At 43.9% G+C, this 22,080-nt stretch overlaps 1 protein-coding gene across 6 annotated transcripts, besides 1 other annotated feature; it reads right to left on the minus strand.

The window, feature by feature from the left end:
- Positions 1-190: 190 nt before the first annotated feature.
- On the minus strand, positions 191-21,598 carry CG2841 (uncharacterized protein). Of its 6 annotated transcripts, none has more exons than NM_001258559.2 (4): positions 21,148-21,598; positions 4,584-4,855; positions 4,187-4,489; positions 191-4,119 (listed from the first exon to the last, which is right to left on the minus strand). In NM_001258559.2, the coding sequence occupies exons 2-4, from the start codon at positions 4,639-4,641 to the stop codon at positions 776-778; spliced, it is 3,705 nt and encodes a 1,234-aa protein (NP_001245488.1). In that variant the 5' UTR covers positions 4,642-4,855; positions 21,148-21,598; the 3' UTR covers positions 191-775. The 6 variants fall into 6 exon arrangements, with proteins under 6 accessions (NP_001245488.1, NP_726809.1, NP_726808.1 ...); NM_166938.2 differs by lacking the exon at positions 21,148-21,598 and adding an exon at positions 8,946-9,510; NM_166937.2 differs by lacking the exon at positions 21,148-21,598 and adding an exon at positions 5,023-5,117.
- Positions 9,010-9,036: a mobile genetic element.
- Positions 21,599-22,080: the final 482 nt, after the last annotated feature.

Below are 22,080 nucleotides of genomic sequence, written 5' to 3' on the forward strand. Positions count from 1 at the left end.
AAGTTTTATTTTAATTCAAATTATTCCTCGTTTCGTTTTTTAATTGAAAATTGGCTTGTTGAGAATAATTCAGGTCAGTCGATCGTCTTTCAACAACGATCACAGTCATTAGCAAAACCAACCGTTATTCTCGTCACCCTCACTTTTTAAACATCCAAGTGCGAGGTACAAAGAAACACACATTTAACTTCTGTTTTTATTTTTTTATTTTATTCAGTTTAATACAATGCCATATATATATATACACATCAGCGCATTAACTGCAGTTGTTTAAAAATAATTTATTAGCATTAGTAACTCTCGGTATTGGGCTAGTTTGTTTCGCTACCGTTTGCTTTTATTTATTTGACACGACTAAGTAGACCAGTCCCATTGGTTAGAAAATTGGTTACTATATTTCACTATGACGTAAGAAATATTATATCGGCATAATAACATACATATATATATATAGATATATATTTATATAGATAAATTTTGCGCTTTTCGTTTTCTTGTTAATTTTTTGGGTTCTCTTGTGACCTAATGACTAAAACAAACTTTTAAAAAACTACATAGTTCATAACAAAAACTAAGATTAGTTAAAAAAATGTGGGGGGGGGGGGCACTTTAAAAGCACGGGGATGAGGTGAAAATAAGTTTTACTAAATCTTGGCTTTATCGAAATTATATACAAACTCAACACAAAATGTATTGTTAACGGTTTAAAAAATATATAACTTGTGCGCTGCTTCAATAATTTTTGCCCGACTCTCCTCAGTTCACTTTCAAAAACTTAGGATCGGTTGAGGTCCTCGCGTTTGAAGTTCCGTATCGCGTCCAACAGTTGGGAGCGCGGATCAGGCGCGGTGGGACCACTGCGTCCGCCGTTGGTTTTCACGGGCTGCAGTGCCGGAGGCGGCGGCGGAGGGGAGGGTGTGGTCGCTGGCTGGACAGTGGGCTTGAGTTTGACCTGCAGGCTCACCGGCTTAGTTTCTGGCTCCTGGAGCTTTACCTCCACTTTGGTGGACTTCAGAGCGACGTAGCCACTTATTGACGGCGGTGCTGGTTTGCTTTCTGGCGGGGACTTGGGCGCGGTAGCTGAAGAAGGAATGCTTTCGTTCACGGACACCCTTATTCTCAAGGCCTGCTCCTGTTCCTGCTGCTCCTTGGCCAACATACGTTCCTTGAAGCCTGTGCGGCGTAGAGTACTCTGGCCAAAGGGCGCTGGTGCAGGATTGGCTTCCACTGGTCTGTTCCTCTCCAAACTGGAAACAGGGCGTGGAAGGGAGTTCATGGTCAAGTGGGAGACCATTTGGTTGTTTTGGGCAGCGGGTAGAGTGAATCGATTGCTTTTGGCTGGACGCGGCAATGTAGAGGAATGGTTTTGAAGGGAGTTTTGGTCCTGATCCAGTGGTTTTTCTATACGTTTTTGTACCGGCTTCACCGGCGTTTTAGGCTTTACTTTAACTGAAACACTTTCCTTTTCGATTTCTTGATCCTTTAGCTCCTGGACCTCCGGCTTCTCCTTCTTTTCCTGCTGTTGATTTTCCAAAATCTCATCCTTTAGTGGCTTAACCGTAATGGGAACATGATACTCCTTTCCCTGCGGAATACCCATCCTCAAAATGGGTGAAGCCACTCCGATGGTGAGCTTGGAAGGCGGTGAAGTCAACTGTTGCGACTTCCCTGCCCCGCCAAAGATATAGTCGCCTTCGTTCTTAATGGCCACAGTGGATTTGGGTCGCTCGCTCCAGGTGGCGAAATTAATGCTCGGTGGTCCGGAATACCGATATGTGGTTGGCAGAGGCTTGGAGCTCGGAGCTGGTTCATCCCGCTGGCTTTGTTCAATTTCCGCCATTGTGTTATTGGGGTTTCGTAAATTAACCGGACTGACTGGAGTGGCTGGGGTATTTGGAGGAGTTATCGTGGATTGGGAGCTCTCATTGCCTGATGATTCCTCCTTGACTGCTTCAACTTTTGGGAATGGATCTGGGACCTTCTTGACAGCTGGCGGAGACATCTTTGACACAATAACAAATGACTCCTTCATGGACTCAAGTGGCGGCGATTCTTTCTGTACAACTATCTCCTTTTGATGCAACGAAACAGCTTGCTCCTCGACAGATTTCACAGCTGGAGGTAACGATGGCCTTTCAACTGGAGAAGTTCTCTGCTCTTGTACGGCAGGAGATGACTTCTGCAGTGCAGGAGAAGACGGATAAGGTTCCTGCACAGCTCTGAAAGTCGGAGATGTAGGTTTCTCAACTCCAGGATTCGACTTTTTCGGGACAGGCGTAGGTGACTGTTGCGAAGCTTCAGAACGAGAGGAACTGATGTCTTTTACTCCATCCACTGATGATTGTTCTTTGGCCAGGCTCTCCAGCTGCTTAATGATCTTTGGTTGCTCTGTAACAGGAGTAGATGCACTGCCTCCACTTTCGGCCAGACTGTTCTTTCTAGAGTTCAGAATGGTCTTGATAACCTCTGGACTTTGCAATGATGGTGATTCACCAATGCTCAACTCACTAGACGAGCGTCTCTGACCCAAACCAATGCCATTCTGCTCCAGCTTGTTTAGGGAGACGTGAGAAGAGCTGCGATGACTTAGAGCTCTTCCGGATGAGGCTACCTCTGTCCCTCCGCCTGAGGCGCCTGCCTGAAAGGAGTCAGCTCGTCCAATCCTCGTCGTACTTTTCGCCGTAGTTATGCTGAAGTTAGCCAATCGATTTGGTTTGGCCGATTCGATTTCAACCATTTGGGGATCGGGTTGTTTCTTTATCAACGTATCCAGACGCTGTTGGTTGATTATAGTGGCCAGTTCATCCACGATCTCGTCTAGCGGCGAGCCAGGACTTAACGAACCAGCATTGCGTTTCTGCATTTGCTGATCGGAGAAGTCGGGAGGGGGAGAGATGGGATCCAAGTAGTTCCACGACGTGAGCGATGTTTCGCTACTGGGAGTGGCCAGATTTCCATTTGTTATGCTCGCTGGCTGATCCACGTGATTGTCCTCCTCCTCGATATCCTGCGCTGTCAGAGCTGTCAATTCCGCCAAAGTGGCTGCCGATGGTTCAGGTTTCTTGGATGTCTGGCACAGCTTGAAATTGTACACCTTGATTGCCTCATCGTCCTCGGAACTCGATTCCTGCTGCGATTTCTCCGCCTCTGGTTCGGGAGAGACGGATGGCGATGGCGCTGGCTCTCCGATTCCCGAATCCGCTTGCTTTGATGCCGTATCGTTGTCATCATCCTCTGTGGCACTGCCCAGGGATCGGGGCTCCGGAGTGGGCGTTCTATTCAGAAGGACTTTGGACACGTTTCCATTCGGTGATCCGTTGCCATTGCCATTTACTTGGGCAAGTGGAGGATTGGCTGTCGGGGCAATGGGCAAGGGAGTGGTTATCCTAGGCGCTGGTTGCGGAATATTCGGGGTAGGTGTGACCGGTTCCGGTAGTGAGGCCAGTGATATATTGTCTCCCCCACTTTGAAAGTCCGGCGGTGGAGCCGGTGCCGTTTTCTTTTTGATCTGCAGCAATCGCTTTCGAGGCGTTGGCTCCGGACCGCCAGCAATCGGAGGTTTCAGATCCAGTGTAGCATAATGGCCATCCGTTGAGTCTTCATCCGGCGACTTTGAGCCGTTACCATTGCAGTCCAACTCCAAGGGACCGGAGAGGTTGGGCGTGGACATGCAGAGCTGGGGGCGCTTGACAATTACCGCATAAGCGGGTTCGCTTTTCGAGTTAGCAGCTGGAATATCCGGAACAGACTGCTCTGGAATGCAAACCTGGCTTGGCGGCCGAGGAGCGGTTCGCTTTTTGCGGGGTGGCGGTGCTAGTACCTTTGCTGGTGGCACCACCACCGGGGTACGAGTGTAGTTCATTCCCGTGGAGTCCATGGAGTTCAGTGAGTTGCTGGAACTGTACGGACTCGGCGTTTTGGCCGTGACCTTTGAGTGCCGGCTGCTACTGAAGTCCGAGCTGCTGCTCAACGAGTCTCGAGCGACACCGGTGCGCTGGAATTTGTGCATTACGTCCGGATTGAAGTTGTCATAGGACTCCGACTTGTGGCACAGTCGGATCTCTGAGAGACCCACTGTTCCGATCGTTGATTCGCAGCTGTACACCTGACTAGCATCCACTGAAAGGTGAAGGAAGAAAAATAGTTTTATATTGGAAATCCTTCGTAAACCTTTAGATCCACATACCTGGACTGCGAAACTCGTACTTGTCCGCATCCAGTTGCTTGTTGTCGCAGACGAGGGACAAGAGCTTACTCAGTGGAACTCTGGCTCCCAATCGGGCCACGAAGAGCTGATCCTTCGGCAGCAGAACGGTGATGCGGAAGGTCTGTTCAAAGGGCGCATTGCTGGTTGCCGCGGGCACCGGGGTTATCCGGTTGTACTCCAATTGACTAGTCTCGTTGATGTCCGTGTCCGTGGACAAATGGTGGAGCTGTGTCGACGACTTGGACAACTTGCCCATGGAGGAGTTGCCAGTGCCGGATTTGTCTGAAAGATATAAAATTGAGACATTGTTTTAAAGCGATTCTTAAGATCAAGCATAATTGTTTCCAAATCTTGCTCTTACTTTTTGGCCACTTACCCTTTTTTCGGCCAAACCAGCGGTTCAGTGTGGCGAAGCTGCCCTTCATGCTGCTCATGTCGTGGGCGTGGCTTCGTTAGTGTCTCTCTCTCTCTCACTCTCACTCGTTATCCTCTTCTTCCTCCTTCACCGACTTCCGCTTTTGGTTTCCTGTCTAAAGGTGTCCTAATTTCTTAAACTCGCCGTTTGCTTTAAAATTTCGATCGAATTTCGTAATATGCGTAGAGCATGCTAAAAAAAAAAAATGGCGTGCGATTTGTGCGCTGCAAAATCTGAAAGTGGAAAAAGGCAAGAAATCGAGTCAGAAGCGGTCCGATTACAAAAGACGCTCGGTCTTATCGTTTTTTTTTTTTTGGGCTGATAAGGATGATGGAGGGGGAGGTGGGCCATTCCTCTGGCTCCTTATCAATGCCACATTGAGCAACACATCCATAATAACCTGTGCCAAACGAAAAGACTTTTGTTCTGTGCTTCCCAAAAAACGACAATTTCGATTTCCAAAATATGTTCTAAAGTCGACTTGATAGATTTAGGGTTCCAAACTATTTGAATATTTTTTAGTTCATTATTTTCCGCCTGCTATTTGCCTTTTTCGCCAGGCTTACTGCTTAATTGTCGGCCAGGTTGTTTAATGACCACCAACACCTAGACACAAATATAAATACAAAATAGCTAGCGATAAGCCCAAGAAATCGAAATCGTCGGCGGCATTGAGAAGCGCGCGACTCGCGGGCGTTTTTTGTCGCGTGCGATTCATTTGCACACAATGCAATATCGCGAAGGCGATATGTATACACGTATATGCATACATATGGGCGAAATGGAACAAGGGGCAGCCAGGGGGCGTGGCACTGTTCACTCAGTAGTAAGTTCTAATGACATAGTTAGGTGTGCGGCAGTGTGAGTGCAAGACCATGCAAATTGCGGGCAATTGTTGCAGCACCAACTTGTTCCATTGTTCGTGCACTGAGAAAAATATATGTTAGAAGCGATCATCGCAGGCATTTGTTCTATGTTTAGATTCTATTTGTATAGGCTGGAAGTTCTTTCAGCACAGGAGTTATATTCAATAAGCATAGTTGATACGGAAATATTGTAGAAATTAAAATCAAACAATTATTGCTTTCTGTGCTTCGATTTGAACTTACAATTTAATTAGACATACAGCACGTAACAAACCTATAAGGTTGATCGCAAGCAGTTCCCACAGGAAGTGCATAGTTGCTCGTAATTGGGAAATCAATTCACTAAATAACCTTCCGAACCGACAAATAAAACAGATTTAATGGAACTAAATGATTATAATTGAACTCAGTATAGAACTCGCTTGGCTTGACAGCTCGTACTTATATTTTCATTGTACAACCCATTTATAAAGCAAAGGTGAAGTTATTTTCATTATTTACTGAAATTACACTGGATCTCAAACGCGAAAAGGTGCTCAATGTGCAACAGATCGCTATATCCTCCATGGACTTATGGTAATGAGCCGTACTGTGTACATTCGTGATTGGCTGTAGCCAATCGATTTGTGTTTGGTTTTTTGGTGAGCAGCCCCAACTAATTAGCCCGGCCATTAGGCAGCCTAATTAGATATTAAACCCAACATGTAGTCGTCACTTCGATGCTCATAAAATCGGCTGAACGAATTGATACCCCTTACCAAGCTTGTAAACACTATTTTGATAGATATTTATGTTCGTTTTGTTTGCTTTTAAGGTTAGATTCTCATACATTTGAATAGGCGTATTGTAGGTATTTCCCCGTTCGGTTTACCAACTCTTCTAAACAGTTTTGGGTTATCAATACGTCGTTGTTTTTGTTTTAAACCAAGCGCTTTTATAGTCAGTCACTAAAGTTCCCCTTGAAATAGACATGAGTAAGTATAAATTCCGCAGCTATCGTGGGGCGACGATGAAAAATATTTTTTATTTTGGTTTTTGCCTTAAATCATCACGTTCCATAAACATGGCTGTATGGTGTTGCCAAAAATAATGAGCCTGCCTTCTAATGGCGTTAAGTGTTCTGGGGCCTTTGTGAACCGGCTAATTGAAATATAAAAATTAATTTGCTCTCGGATTGCGGATGGTACGTGAACGTGAACTTTATACTTTGCCTATTGCCATAATATGTCCGGGATATGCGCGTATCTTTACAAAGGCGCTTAAATTTATGGCCATTTATAAGCTCTTGGGTATCTAAACATATTGCCTAGTATACTATACGGCATATAGCATTTGAATAGCGGTGAATCAGAGCCAACTGCCAACTGCCAACTGCAGCTGAACAATCCGACGTAATTGAACTGTTTGCTTTGGCACGTTGGCTTCGTGTGTTTCGGATTGGAGATGGTTAAGTAACCTCTATCGATTTCCACTTCTCACACGAGTAGCCCAGTTTACAGACAAACAACGAGTGATATGCCATATGCCATACGCCATATAACGTGAAGTACGATCGACTCAGAGCAATTCCCATTCCGACGTTTATCAACTGAATCGTTCCGAAACAAGGTCTCCGAAACTTGGCGAACTCAGATCACCTATCGCTGTGCGAACTTGATTGATCGGCGACATGGCGACCTTAGCTCCCATATCTTTGGCTTTGAAAACGAGAATCCCCAGACGAGAGTTTTGAGTTTATAACTTGTTGAACAGCCTCTTAATTAATGAAACATCTTTGGCAAGCGATATTGACGAGCCAAAGCACAAATGAAGCTGTGCGCATATCTTAATTAGTATATATTTTTAAGTGTTCCCATCGAGAGTCGTTATTTGAATCTTTACGGCTAGCAGCCCACTTGAGATCCTTTGTTCAAGCTCTGAATGGAACCCATTAAAAAAAAAGTCTGGCCATTTGGGTCTTTATTATGGTTCTACATCAGGGGGTTGAATAACCCAGGCAGAAACTACGACTCCCATCCCATAATCGCATGCTAATTTCACGACTTATGTCTTTTGCCATTTCAAAAGACTGATTCGATTCTTCTGTCCGTTATGTGTACTCTTCGAATTGGCAACTTTCTACCGTTACACATGTGCCCGAATAAATGGGAGGCATTTTCATTTTGGCGGCCCAAGTACCGCTCCATGTTTAAATAAGCCGAATCAGAAGTGCAAATAGAGGATGATTAATGGCTCGGCTCTGTGGCTTCGGATGTGATTATTGAAAGTGTCGGAATGTCGGAGTATCTATAGGAATGCCGGAATGTCGGGGGATCGCTCCATCATGGGCTTAAATATAGAGATCTTTCGACTGCAAATCATTTTCGCCGTTCGATGGATGGATGACACTGACATTGAAGTTCGGCATTGCATTCAGCGGTTCGACTGAGGTTGATCCAAAGTTAGGCGATGATATCATGGCGGGCAACGGACGTGAGGGAATTTTTTATTGGTGCTCATCATTGTTTTTTCTATAATCATGACCCATCCAGCTAGACGGCTATGCTAATTTCCTTGGACTGGTAAGTCGCTAGTGCCAGAAACACCTGCCGAATGACTTTCTCGAGTCACTCGCCTGGTTCGCCTGTTTTGCGACAACTTTATCTGGTCGCTTGTTTGGTTTGTTTTGAGTTATCAGCCTAGTGATACGCATGACTAATCCCGAATATGCTAAATCGTAGTCGTCGTCGTAATGTCGCCACTGTCACTTGCCGGCCATTATCTATTTCAATTTGTGCGGCAATTTGAGCCACTTGATTAGGCCGCTACGGTCTGCAATGCGCGATCGTCGGGGTCTCAGCCAAATATGCCATATGCGATATTGCCATATGCCATAATACAGTATATGCCCCTATGAATGCCAGCTATCACGTACCACTGCAATAGATCGAATGGCTCAGGAGATGTCACCTGTATCTCTGGCATTCGATTGCGTAGTCCATTGGCACTTTGCACTTTGCACAGACGTGTGTATTGGCGTGCAAGTTATACTGCAGATAACAAACTCTTAGTAGAACCAATATACCCTATATAGTCTTCATTTAAAGAAAGGTATATTATTTTAATTACGATACTAAATGTGAAAAAACCAAATCACGTCGAGAGAATCAATCAACCAAACCCCAATAGAGATATAGAATAATTAGAAAAGATGGCATAATATTGCTGAAAGACACCAAAGAAAGAAATGGTAATGGATGGCGAATCCAAAGAAGGCAACGGGTTCGAATAAGTTTAAATATGAATGAGGCAGTCGGGATGGCGAATGAGAAGAAGAAGAAGTGAGTTAGTAAAAATCGATAGGCCCGACTATTTTCCGCACTTTAAGCCAAGTTCTTGCGGTTCTGCCGCCTGAAACAGAAACAGAACCCCAACTTCCTCGGCTAATTGAAAACAAATCGCCCGACGCTTGACTTACGGCAAGTTTTCCGTTCATTTTACAAAGATAACAATGTAGCAACTGTTTTGTAAGTGGCAAGCGCGTACAGCTGTGTTCAAAATAATAGCAGCGGCTCAAGTGTTAAATTCGCGAAGAACATGGCCTGGATCCAATATCTGATTGGAAGTTCATTCTTTAATGGTAACTGCTGGGTATTATTTAAAGCGCAGCTTTGTTTGTTGTACGATACAAAAGGTTGTTTAAAGTTGCTTCGCAGGATAGGTTATGTTAGTCAGGACCCCAATGTACGTGACGAATCTCACTCCTCGCACTTTGCACTTTCAATTCCATTCGTAGCTTTCTTTTGCTCCTCACATACATACATATGTACTTATGTACATGAGAGCTGTGTTTGTTGCTCGACAAATTGCACGTTGTCATAAACAGACATAAATTAATGCACGCACTATAGAATCAGCTATTAAGGTGAACTTGAAAAACAACAAAAAATTGCGTACTAACTGCGGCTAGCGGTGTTTTTCGATTTGGCTTTCTCTCTCTTTCTAGACGAGGCAGCGCGGACGACGACGTTAACAAAACTGAAAACAAAAACGCGCAAATTATGCATAGAACACAAAAGCACGCACACACGTGAAGAACACCACACACTCTACCACACAAGCAAGAGACCACAATAATAGTGGCAATAGCAAAACAACGGTAACTCTCTCTCTCTCCCGCTCCTGCTTTATCTTATCAGACCATGCCAAATGATAGAGCACAACAACAGTGTAACGCGAAAGAAAACACGAAAAATGCATGCGAAATATTTTTAAAGTTCTCTGATTGGGAGATTCCTTTTTTGAAGTTTCTAATTGGAATGTTTTTTTTTCTGGCAGTTTATTCTTGAAACTTTGTCTTCATTGACAGCAAGCTTTCCGTTTCCGTTTCTTCTTTGAAAAAACTCTGTAATTTGCTGATGACTTTTTGGTAGAATTTGAATACGAAGCATATTCAGATTTTTAGTGTAGTGTTTTAATACCTATGATTCCCCTAAACCAGAGTTTCGAAAGTGGCTTTTTGAGGAGCCCGTAGATTCTTTGGCTGAACTTGTACTTCACTTTGGTATCGGGAATCTGTTGCTCTGCGTATCTGTATCTTCACTTGTCGCCGCTCTTGGGCCAACTAAACTAAAGCTTTTAGCTATGTGCGTTGCATAAGTCAATGATGATGAGCTGCGCCGACTGCAGCGCCGACAGAATTGCGCAAGTCTCGCGTTCTGATTGACGACCTTCAATCGCAGTTAACTATTACTATTACGCGTGGGAGTCAGACCACCTTCTCTTAGTTTTTAAGAGGTGGCGCTCCTTGTGCTAAAAATGTTAAAGAACAACGAATGCCGCCAACGCTTTTCTCTGCCAGGAGTGGCGACGTCGACATGCGTGACCATTTTCGGCCCATAGCCAAGAAATTAGAAGAAAAAACAAAAAGGAAGGAAGCCTCACCTAAACGCACACGCACACTACCTTTCTGATGACATCATACATAGTTGAACCACCATAAATGGACATTCCGAAAGAAGAGCTATAGGGTGTGTTCCACCTTCTTTGCTTTGCGATTTAATTAAGTGCATCTCAGAAATTAAAATTAATTGATTTCAAATTGCTTTGAAATAGAAATTTCTGCATAGAAATCATTGTTCAACTACCTACAATTAGGATTCTATACATCAACATCGATATTGAATACTTGGTTTAGATAAAAATGTTTTAAAAGCAATACGGCGCTAACGTTCTAGGAATTGATTAAACAGGAAACGATCGACTGGCTTGGGTAGTATAAGTCCGATTCCCGTACGGCCCCACCTGCTATCGCATCCATCTCGCATGGCTTCTCTACTAGACCGACCCTATCTTGATCACTTAAGGCCTGTTTGACTCGCATATTAGCGGTTCTGCATTATCGGAAGCCACGATAATGTACGCAAAGAATTCCAATAAATTTGGTATTTTTCGGACGCCTGATATGACTGAAGCATTTTCGAGGGCGCCACTAAAACATTGGAACACCCAAACTAACCAGTCGAAAACACTACTTGTATACCATCTGGCACTCGCTGTATACTTGTACTTGTACTTGTAGCAGTTATATCTCCAACTATTTGTAGTTGTACGGGCACGTTTTGGGGTCTGTGATAACCTCAACCTTAACACAGTCGTGTCTTCGGTCGTCGTGAAGGTTTCTTCGCAGACGGGGGCGTTGCTGTCAGTCGTGTACTATTTAGATGTCGATATGTGTAGCAATAGCGCAATAACACATCGTATCATTGAGGCATTTCTCCAGCCAACAGACAAAGACCTCCTGTCTGGTACTTGGTGACCCCGATTTGGGGAATTCTTGTGCTGTTTCTTCTCTCTCTCTCTCTCTCTCTCTCTCTCTCTTAGCTTTGCCTCATTTTTTCGTAGCTGTTGCGAAAAGTGGCACAAACTCATTCCGAAAAGCGGCAAGAAGAACACAGAGAACGGAGTCGTAAACAAGTTTCGCGATGGCAAATTCGACAATGGAAACCATATGATCAGCGTAATAATAGTTATGATCATTGGCTGCCAGAGGTTCGCTTCAGGTCGGCTCGAAAGATCTTTTCGTGGCAAATAGTCTATAAATATTTTGCGGCACGCCTCGGAAAAGTAACCCTCCTTTTCACTGTTTTTGTTTTACAGGAAAGGCGGATGGAAAATACTTGGCATAGCTAAGAAAAGAGTTGATCTACATACCTGGCCACAACAATCTCCGTTAGCCGTGGCCCTTTTATTCCGTTTTTTTCTTCTTCTTATTTTTGCATGTCTCGCTTTAATTAGACTTCAATCAATGCCAGAGGCAATTGTCAGCGCCCTAGTGGCTTTACGGGTATCCTACACTGGGAAAAAGATCTAGTACTTCGTTTATGGCATTATTAAGTCAAAATAAAGACTCTACGAGTCGAAGCAACAGTGGTGCTGCGTTAAGTAAGTCTTCGAATTTATGGAGCTATGGAGTATACTCCACTTCTTTCTGTGCATCAACTCGCACTCCAACTCTGACGTCAGTCATTAGTTCGCAGAATGGGGTCAACTGCAGTACTGCATTACTGCAGCACGGCATATTGGATCCCCCCGAAGCACTCGATCTCTACGGAGTCTTAGCCGAACTGACAGTTGCATGCGTTTGCGATGATTTCAATTCGACGAGATCCAAGCAGCTGATTCAATTACGGTCGCCGTTGCGTTTGCGAGTGCAGTCAGCCGTCCGGACAATTGAATGTGGCTCAATCTGCGACAGACATTTGCGTACACATGTGTTCAAATTCGCAGAGTGGAGTGCGACAGGAGATATCCACTTACACATGTTGATCCATCTTGTATTACATATGTACATATGTGCATAACCACCATTATCATTGCTCCCCGTTTCTCGCTCCCCACCATACACGAGTCGTCTATATGGTTTAATCTATGAGGTATTTATAGCTATAAACTCTCGCCTCTACAGCTTTTTGCCCCGATTTCATCCACTTTGTGGACTTTGACTAGGGTCAGTAGTAATAAGAACGTGATATAATGCTTATCTGTGATCAAAGTGTAGTAAAAAGTACTTGCAGTGCTGGAGGTCAAGAATTGTGGTATGCATGTGGAGTTTTTTCTATTTCGGTGTTTGTTTTTTGGCAAATAGCATTCAGCAATTGCGGTTACGAGCCCATTAAGATAACCCATTAAATGGATACCCTTTCGTGGCTCTGACCACCTGCTAGTGTTTTATAGTGGTTTTTTTTTCGGAACTTCAGAGCACTGAAAATGCCCCTCAATAAACGGCAACGGTGCATAGTCAACTAACCTGTCAAGATCGGGTTTTTTATGATTATTTTTTTGGGTGTTTGGGTGAGTGTTGCAACTGGCAACCACAGAGGCAGCAACATGCTCACCAGCTCCCCACACATCCACAACCAATTGCAGACCAAGTGCTGCTAACAACAATTTGTTGGAGTGCATTTTCCACATTGCAAACGGGGATGCCGGTTTTTCAAATCCCCAACCCCGCCCACTGGCCAAACGAGCTGGAAAACGGCTGCCTGGAAGAAAGTGAAGCGAAATGAAATGCAGCTGCACCAGCAGCAACATGCCACTTGCAACTTGCTACTCGCACTTACCGACTAGCAACTTTTTCTTCTCTCTCCCTTGCTCTCTCTCTCTGTCTCCTTCTCTCTCTCTTTCTTTCCCCGGTTTAAGCAGCTTTCTTACTTGGGTAATAACTGGCTTGCATTTCATTTGAAAGACGTTTAACGCACTGCTTTAATTGCATTGTGGCAGCCAGATACAATTGCAACCATCGGACGCTAGATGCAGCGTGTTGCTGGTTGCACCCCTGATGTTGCAGCTACATATAGTCACGGTGAGTTGCTGCTGGGCTTGCCTTGCCGAACAACCTTGACATGCAGCCAAACTAATGACAGGAAATCGTCGACAAGTGCGCCGCCCAATCCCATCTGCAGTTTGAAATCTGGCATCTCCATTCGACGGTCTCCAAACCCATCCGCGAAACCAAAATGATCCATTCCAATCTAGTCCCACACAGAGATGAGCTCGCCTCACCTTATTATAGTTAGTGTCACAGTAAAGCCTCTGCAGATTGATGCACCCTTTGGCAGATATGCACGGGAAATGGTTTGTTTATGTTGTCTCATGTCAAATCATTCATTCTACCAACACATATGTACAAGCTCTGGCCAGCAATGGTCTTTAGTTTTCCGCATAATTTTGAATCAAATATGTTGGAGTCCGGCTTAAAGATGTTCAACTGTGGTTAGATTGCCTTGGTTGGTTGGTCGCGCTTTTTAATTGCACGTCGCATCCAACCGGTTGCCACTCGAATTGAACAATCGCCGCCCATGCCATCCACGTATCTGTATCTTGAATCTGTATATCCGTAAGTGCAAGTATCTGCATCTGTTTGCCAGGCGAAGCAACAAAAATGCGGCTAACTTCGTTTTGGCCATTTGAACCGATTGATCATAGCCTGGTGGACAGACGCCGAAAGGCTGGTGGCCATTGGAAGTGGAGTGTCTGCACCACAAAGTGCACCACTGCACCACTAGGCGGGGTGCATTGAACCAATCGAAATTGAATCGAACAAATGTGGCTCACCTTGGCTCAAGATATTTCTCTATTGCTCTCTTTCTAGGATGTATGTGTGTGTGTGTGTGTGTGTGTGTTTGGGAGGGTGGGGCAAATGGGTAAATGTTTATCAATGAAATTGGACAGCTGAATGGGTAACTAGGTGGCCAGGTGCCACCGCGAACCACCAATTAGTGGGTGAACATGGTCTGGCCAAATATGAGAAAAATGCTAAGCTAATGGAACGTTTCGCGAACAGGAACTAGCTAAATGTTGGACTTGTATTTAAGGGTTTATACATATCCAATTACATTCTCCCAACAATAATTAACCATTTTAAAATTCCCTGAAAAGTTCTTAAAGCAGAGCAATGTTACACATTTCGGGCGACTATATGATTATGGATATCTGTTTTCTGTGAATATCCATGTCCAGTTCCGAGTCATGCGTACCTGTTAACCCCCTTCGGATCGCTTTCAACTGGTATCGGATCCGATTACCCTGTTGATTCGCTCCAGAAGCCGGATGACCAGTCGCGAAATGGATGAGCTCACACCGCCTGGAATGCAGTTGCGATTCGGAGTCTGATTCCGCAAACAAAAAGCCAAAGTACGCATAAAGCTGTACAAAGTATAAAAAAAGCCAAAGGGGAACAAACCCAGGCACATGTCATTGCCCGGACTTGGAAACGGATTCGATTCGATTCGAGCCGGAGACTCGAAAACTGTCAGCCATATATTTGCATGTGCAGATAATGGCCATCATCTGGCTGGCATTAAGATTCATTGCGAATGCAAGTCACAGCATTTGGATGGTGGGAAACTACGGACACGACTGTCGCTGACCTTGAAATGGACCCCCATAGAAAACCAGCCAAGAAATCCGCTGAGAAATCCGGCAAGAAATCCAGCCAAGAAACCAGCCAAGAAATTCACCATCAGGGCAGAGAAAGTAGTTAGCCAACAACCAACCAGTTGGCGGCTAAGAAAAAGTAAAATTATTTTAGGACAGGCCGCCGAGAAAAGTATGTCACCTGCACCCAAGGCACTTAGACTTTCAGACCTGGCCGAAAAAATCCAAGACCTGGCCAAAAACAGCTGTGGCAAGTGGCGGGTTTTACTTTCTGCCCCCCCGAAAAGCAGTGCACAGAGAGAAAATACGAGAAGCAACTTATTACTGAAAACGAGAAAATACGGTTGTCGCGAATACCTTGGTACATTTTGACTGATACCAAGGATAACGATTTTCGAAGTGAAAAACTGAATCCTAGACAATTTGATCTCGATTTGAAACACTCTTGTCCGAGTGTAAAATATCGACAACAAGTCTCTCTCTAGATTCGCATACTGGCCAAACAAGTTGGCCAAGGCCCCCCGATCACTGATCACTCCGCTCCCAACTGGATGCGTGTTGCATGCCTTCTTTGAGCAGGAAGCACTTGCAACTTGCAACACTTGCAGCACGCAAGCGCCGCTTGATTTGAGCTCTGGTTCGTTTTTCGCTATGCCACTTTTCGAAGTTCGGCTAATGGAATTCCAGCCTGCACTTATATAAAAGATTAGACCCGCCGATGCCTCAGTCATGTCACGTAGCTCCCGGCTGAAGATATCGCCGAGTGTCCATGTCTTGGAGTCTCCGACTTCGAGATTATACAATGATCGAAATGTGTGTTTTGGGAGCGTCTCTCGCTCATGTGAGGCACGTCCTCCTCAGGCATCATGCTTTGGACATTAGCTAAACCCAATGGGATTTCAATCGATCGGTGCTGTCTGCCATCAGTAATACTCGTAAATATGTATGTACAATACATATGTGCGAATGCTCCGATGGCGAAATGCGGTATCGATTGTGGGGCGTTTTCGCAGGGGTATAGCTAGTATATGACGGGTGATTTCCATCCCATATGGCATTAACATTTTTAAAAGTTACTGATCAAAGTTCTTATAATCCTCGCTGTTGTGGGGTCTTAATAAAATATACACAATTTGTATAGACATGTGGAATTCAGTCGTTCTATTAGTATTCTACGTGCAAGTTCTTGACAGAGAAAACATAAACTTTTTTTTTTTAGATTATCTGTTTTTTAAATTTACCCCCTACTCGTACTCATATGTACAAATTTCAAATAATATAGCCAAATCACGTATCGATATTTGCCATGATTATGCAATACATGGCTAAATCTGTGCATTTGTGCATTTGGGGCGTATTTCACGCACGTCTTCCCACCCGCTGCTCTTTCTTCGCCTTCGTCGGCTGCTCCGTCTTCTGGGCAGTCTTCTCCGCAGTCTTCTTCTCAGTCTTCTCGGGTGTCTGCGGCCCTTGCCCAACATTCGTGGATTTCATGCTGACCCACTTGCCCCAATGCGATCCCATTTCAACTCTCCGGCTTTCTGGGCTTCTCCTCTTTCTTTTCTTTTTTGTGTGTGTTTTTGTTGCCTCTTTTTCTTTTGGCCATTTTCAATGTCAACACGCTTTTTTGGGTGACAATGAAGTCAACTGGAGCTGGACGCTTTTTTTTTTGCCTAATTTCTTTGGGCAGCGCGTGTTTTGCATTTTCGGTCGAACAAAACAAAAAATATGTCTACGAAAACGAGAATTTACACAAAATCATATGTAAATGCCATTGAAGATTTGCATAAAGACGCGCCATAAATAAGAGTTTTTATATTTTATTTTCGTCAGCAGCTTTCAGGTTCAAAGCAATTAAGTAATAACACAAATCAAAGTTAACAAAGGCTAAACGTAAAAATAAAGTTATGCAAGTCCCGCCTAGCGAAAGAAACTACGGTTCGGTGATTTGGAGGCTCCCGACCTGCAAGACACACTATTACCACACATTTCAAGTTCAAATAAAAACCCCGTTTTGAGCTAATTTCAAAACTGCTTCTCCAACACTGCGTCCAATAAATCCAATAAAAAGCAATACACTCCGGTGGTCAGTGGCCGGTCAACTCCATTAATATTTGCTGGAATATGGCGAGTTTTTCACGCTTTCGTACTCGGCACAATTGAGTCGAATTGCAATTGAAAAGGAAAAACGAGAAGCGACAAGAAACGAATTGCAATTGTTAGACAAGCATATAAAGTACGTACTATGTACACAGTTGTGATCACTTAAATAGCACTGAATTAAGAAAAGCTAACCAGTCTTAGAGTTAGGAATGCTGCACCTGGCAATCGGTTTCAATTGTTTGGTCAATGATCTGTGAAGAATATATATTCTTTTTTTTATATATTTTTTCATTAACTCTTAACTATTATAGCCAGTTTGCAATTTAACAAAGCTAACTCCCACAGCCTCAAAACTCGCATACAGATTTTATAGCTTACTCAAGTAATGTACCACTAAGTAAAATGGCAAAAACAAATGCCAATAAATATTTGAAAGCGTTAAAGGAAAATAGCATATTTTGCCCATCTGGCTTACTCTTTGAAATGCTATTAACTGAGCTTTATATGTGTTTATTCATGCATGCCCGCCCATAAGAGGGTGTTTAATTCCATTACATCTGTTCAGCTGTTTGCTTCGATGCTCTGTTGCAAGTCTGCTGTGGCAGCATGCTTTTGGCTCATGCTTCGGTTCTCCGCTTTGGCACGTGGTTAAAAATCAGCTTGCTTGCTCGTCCATTTTTCGTGTGACAATTTTTGTGTTGGGAAATCTGTGAAGCATCACCAAAGTCTAAAATATCAGCGGTTCGCAGGAGGCAAGTGGAGGGGTTGATGGGAGCATACCGGTTTGCTTAGAGAGCAAACACGTTTGCTGAGCGGCTGCCCTTGTCAAGGTCATGCCCAGTCAAATGCTGCTCATTTTATACATTATTTTGGTTTCTGTTTTACCAAAGGTAAAACTGCAGCTTTCGTTTCACAATTTAATGGAGAAGTAAAATGATGGATCAGCAGCTGATCTATTGTATAACTGTGATGTCCCCGACTTTTAACACAAACACGGATAAAAACAAAAAAAAAAAAAAAAAAAAACGAAAAAAAAAAACAATGTTTGGTCAGAAGGGGGGACAAATAAACTCTGGTTGTTGGGGGCTCTTGAGTTCAACGACTCCTCATGACAATTGGCCATTGTTGCTGTTGTTGTTTGTTGAATGTTTTGTCGTGGAAAAAGCAAAAGCAAAAAGGCACAAGCACAAGCAAAGCAACAGCACGAGCAATTAAAAAGACGTTAATTTGTCGACTTTTGTGGCCACGAAATTGAATTTTCAACTGACCAACTCCAGTGATTAATAGCATTGACGACCAGCTAACTTAGCTATCTCCGATCCCGAATCAAATTCTTTGCGTCGAATTGCTTTAGAGGCAAATGGGAAATGGTCCGCTTCTGTCGTTCATAATTACCGGAGTCTAAATTAACGACTGCGGCGCAAACGCCAACGGTTAAAGTCACAGTCAGCGAACTCTGAACACATACCCCCGGATAAACACACAGCTACAAAGTTACAGATACAGACAGCCAAAGGTATGCTCGTGCATGATTCTAATTACTATGTATGGGCTTTGTGCCCCATGGATTATATAGACAATGCATAGGGAGCGGGCTGAAAGGGGGCCCAGAACAAAAATAGTAGAATCCAGCAGCAACAAGAACTCCATTGTTCGGTGAGCGTCGCCAGCGGAGCGTCAGTTGGAGAATGGAGAATCGAGAACGGAGAATGGAAGTTCAAGTACCCCCTGGTAGAGGCATTACATGATAGCTATAGATCATAGAGGAAGTCTTTAAGCAAACGTCGTATCCCAAGGGAAAAGCTGAGGTGGGTTTCTAGTGTTGCGAGGCTTTGCAAGAACTTTTTGATAGCTCAAGTAAAAATTACCATAAAATTGCTCTTATTTCTTACCTATGCATTAAATATTTTAAACATATTGTTCACCTAGTACTTGTTAACCAAAATCAAATTACCGAAAAGGCAATTCAATCAACGTTCGGTACTATTATCTTTCCCGCATTTGTTCCACAGCTTGTAGCAGTTTTGTGTACACAACGCATTACACAGAATTCCCAGTATCAAAGGTAAAAGGGGATCATCGACGGCGACTGGCCATTAAAGATTTAGAAAGGCCCTTCATCACACAGTTGCGGGTTGTCCAAAATCGAACGAAAGTGAGAGGAGCGCGCGGCAGAGTGACAGGTACAAAAAGCGAGATAAAGTAATGGCGCCCAACGGGGGGCCTTTGGGTTGAGGAGGAGGGCCATGTGGGAAAATAAAGAGAGTGATCCGAATCGGAAGGGAAATAAGGCGCAGATTCCTTCAGCAAATGGTAACCCCAGACTTTGTTTGTTCGTCTTTTGTTCGCATTTTGAATTCTAACCGGGGACTTAAGCTGCTTGCGAGGCAGCTGTTGTGTTGGGCCGACACTTTTTTCGGGAGGGTTTGTCAGTTTTCAATCTCCAACTGCTCGAGCTTTTTGCGCATCGGTGAGAATCAGATTCAGAATCAGAATGAGAACAATTCTACGGTGAGTCAAATACCTTGGACAAACTCAACGAGCAACCATCTTTTGTTTTCTTACTGAAATTGTTTATTGTTCGGCGGCTGGAGCGATGCAAATGTTGTATAAAATTCAATAAACTGCAAAACCAGTTTATCAGTTCATCGCCGAGCTTGGTTTCTCGGAGAAAAGTCTTGGGCAAAAGTTGCCAAATAATAAACGCCATATGTATGTGTACATTAAAATTAAAAAACAAAAAATGTATAAATACAATACAAAAAACAAAATCGTCGGCAGATTCGAGCTTCATGTCCCAATCATCATGATCACCATTTGTTGTCTTTGTCGCCGCGTTTTTGTTTATCTTGCTTTTTATTTGATTTTTTCACCATTTTTGCTCTTTTATGTTTTTTACTTTTTATGTGAGATTCAATTAAAAACTTTTGACCAGCAATTTCATAAATTTGCGGGTTTTCAAGTGGGGGAAAATAGAGGAGGGTGCTCCTATCGTATCCATCTCCAGCTAACCAGTTTGATGTTAATCAATTTTCGCAACAAATTTTTGCACTTGCCATTTGCCTTAGCGGAACCAAAAATACAAAAAAAAAACATAAAAACGAGCTGCGAATGTTTACCAAAAGGAAACATGCGCTAAATAGAGCCGTACAAGTATCTATTTACGTTTTATCTGGCTTTTTTCGAGTTTCTCACTTGCTGGAAATTACTTAATATGCATTTAGCCGCCGTGCTTCGACCTTACATAGCTGCCTGCTTTTTTGATCGATAGTTGAAAGCCGCGATAATGCCGTTTCCGCTGTGGTTTTCATCGCCGATCGGGCCAGCATCATTATGGCCATAAACCATTGATTGCCGCTCAGTTATGTGGCCGCCTGCCTGTTTGGATAATTATATTATCAGAGCCCGTCTCCCCAATGGCTTAGCATTCTGGTTCTCACTCCGCAGATCGCAAGATCTTCAGATTTCGGAGCATCGGCGACGAGGAAGTGGAGTCGAGAGAGCTTTCGATCCAATCCAATCCAATCCGAATCGCTGCTTTCACTGCTGACTCAGTGGCTTTTTCTTCTGACGAACTCCGACTATCTGTCATTTTGATTTTCCGCTTTTTGCTGGCCACCCTGGGGCGACCGCACTTAAAAATGGTGCGATTTCCCAGACGGCGGGGAAAAACAAATTCAGGGAAAACCAGGTGATGCGGTTTTACGCGAGACAACAAAATATTTAACTGAACTTGAAAATACATTTCATTAGATTCATAAACACTAGACCACCACGGTAGTGCTAAATTCAAAAGTTTAAAAAAATATATATATTTTTCCATAGTTCTTGGTGTCCTTTTCTTTACTCGAACATAGTAAAAACTCTATTGAGCCAGGATATATTTACATATCCTGATTATATGCTTATAGACAGTCCGCTTTCCACATCCTTTGCCCCACTGTGCAACGTGTGAATTTTGCAGACCAGGAGAGTTTTTTGCCCCCAGCGCACCGGCATAATTTACCGTTTTGGAGCTTTATCTGCCGATCGCAGATCGTTGTTAGTTAGCAGTATTATTTCTGTTGGTGTTGCACTGGTTGTAAGTGAATTTTTCAGAGCTGCTGCATAAAGGAAACCAGAAGAAACTGACAACTTACCTAGACAACGACCTCAATTAGCAAATCTGTTTGGGCCGCGTCTTTCCATGGTTCTAACTGCCTTTTGATGTGGAGTGATGTGATGTGATGTGATATGTGGTGTGCTGTTGTTGGCTTAATGGCGCTCTATTTCCTGCCAGTTCACATGCATCGGTCTATAATGCCTGTACCCAGGTTAGCACTCTCTCACACACTCTCTTTTCTATCTTTCTTTTTTTGGTTACTTTTTTCGGAAGGCACTTTCGAGAAAAAAACAAAAAAAATTCCAAAAAAAAAAGAAGCGAACAAAATAAGGCAAATTATTTTGCACACACTCGAAAATTCGTATACTCGCACAGCCAATTAAAAAGCCATGTAACGTATGTAAATAAACAAAGCTCGACGAATTCTTTTCCCACTTTTCTACCGCAGCGAGAAATCGGCGCAGCGAGAGCGTCCGTTCGGCTTGAAACTCGTTTCTCGACTGAACCGCTCAGCTGAAAGCTGACTGAGCCTCAGCTGCTGCAGCTGCTCGGCGGCAGCGGGCGCCAGCTGACGACCAAGAGCCGAAAAGAGAGCTCAGCCGCCAGAGCAGCACCTTTCCATCCAGCCACCCAACCCACCCATACCCACTACCCATATACCGATCCACCCTCCAACCTGGGAGCCCAACCCCCGGAACCCGATCCCCCAAACTTGGGGAATGCGCATTAACCAACCGACCGGGCGCACGCACACGGGGCCTACGAGTACGTACTCAGCCCAGCCCAGTGCCGCGGGAATTACAATTAATTTGACCAACATTTTCAGTAGGAGCACTCTCCCCACAAGGGGGGGTGGGTAACCAACCCATTGCACCCAGAGTTCTGGCAGAGTTCTGTATGTACAATAATATCACGTCACATCAAAGCGTGAAATTCATTTTCGATACGATGGGTATGCATTATTGTATTA

The sequence above is a fragment of the Drosophila melanogaster genome, chromosome X (genome assembly GCF_000001215.4).
Source record: "Drosophila melanogaster chromosome X".
Taxonomy (NCBI): domain Eukaryota; kingdom Metazoa; phylum Arthropoda; class Insecta; order Diptera; family Drosophilidae; genus Drosophila; species Drosophila melanogaster.

Bases quoted from the DNA above. Each gene is read 5' to 3' on its own strand.
- CG2841 (NM_001297892.1), bottom strand. From the start codon at position 4,641: ATGAGCAGCATGAAGGGCAGCTTCGCCACACTGAACCGCTGGTTTGGC. The intron at 4,490-4,568 runs GTAAGAGCAAGA...TATATCTTTCAG, and splicing joins AAAGGGTAAGTGGCCAAAAA to ACAAATCCGGCACTGGCAAC. The intron at 4,120-4,186 runs GTATGTGGATCT...TTCACCTTTCAG, and splicing joins GTACGAGTTTCGCAGTCCAG to TGGATGCTAGTCAGGTGTAC.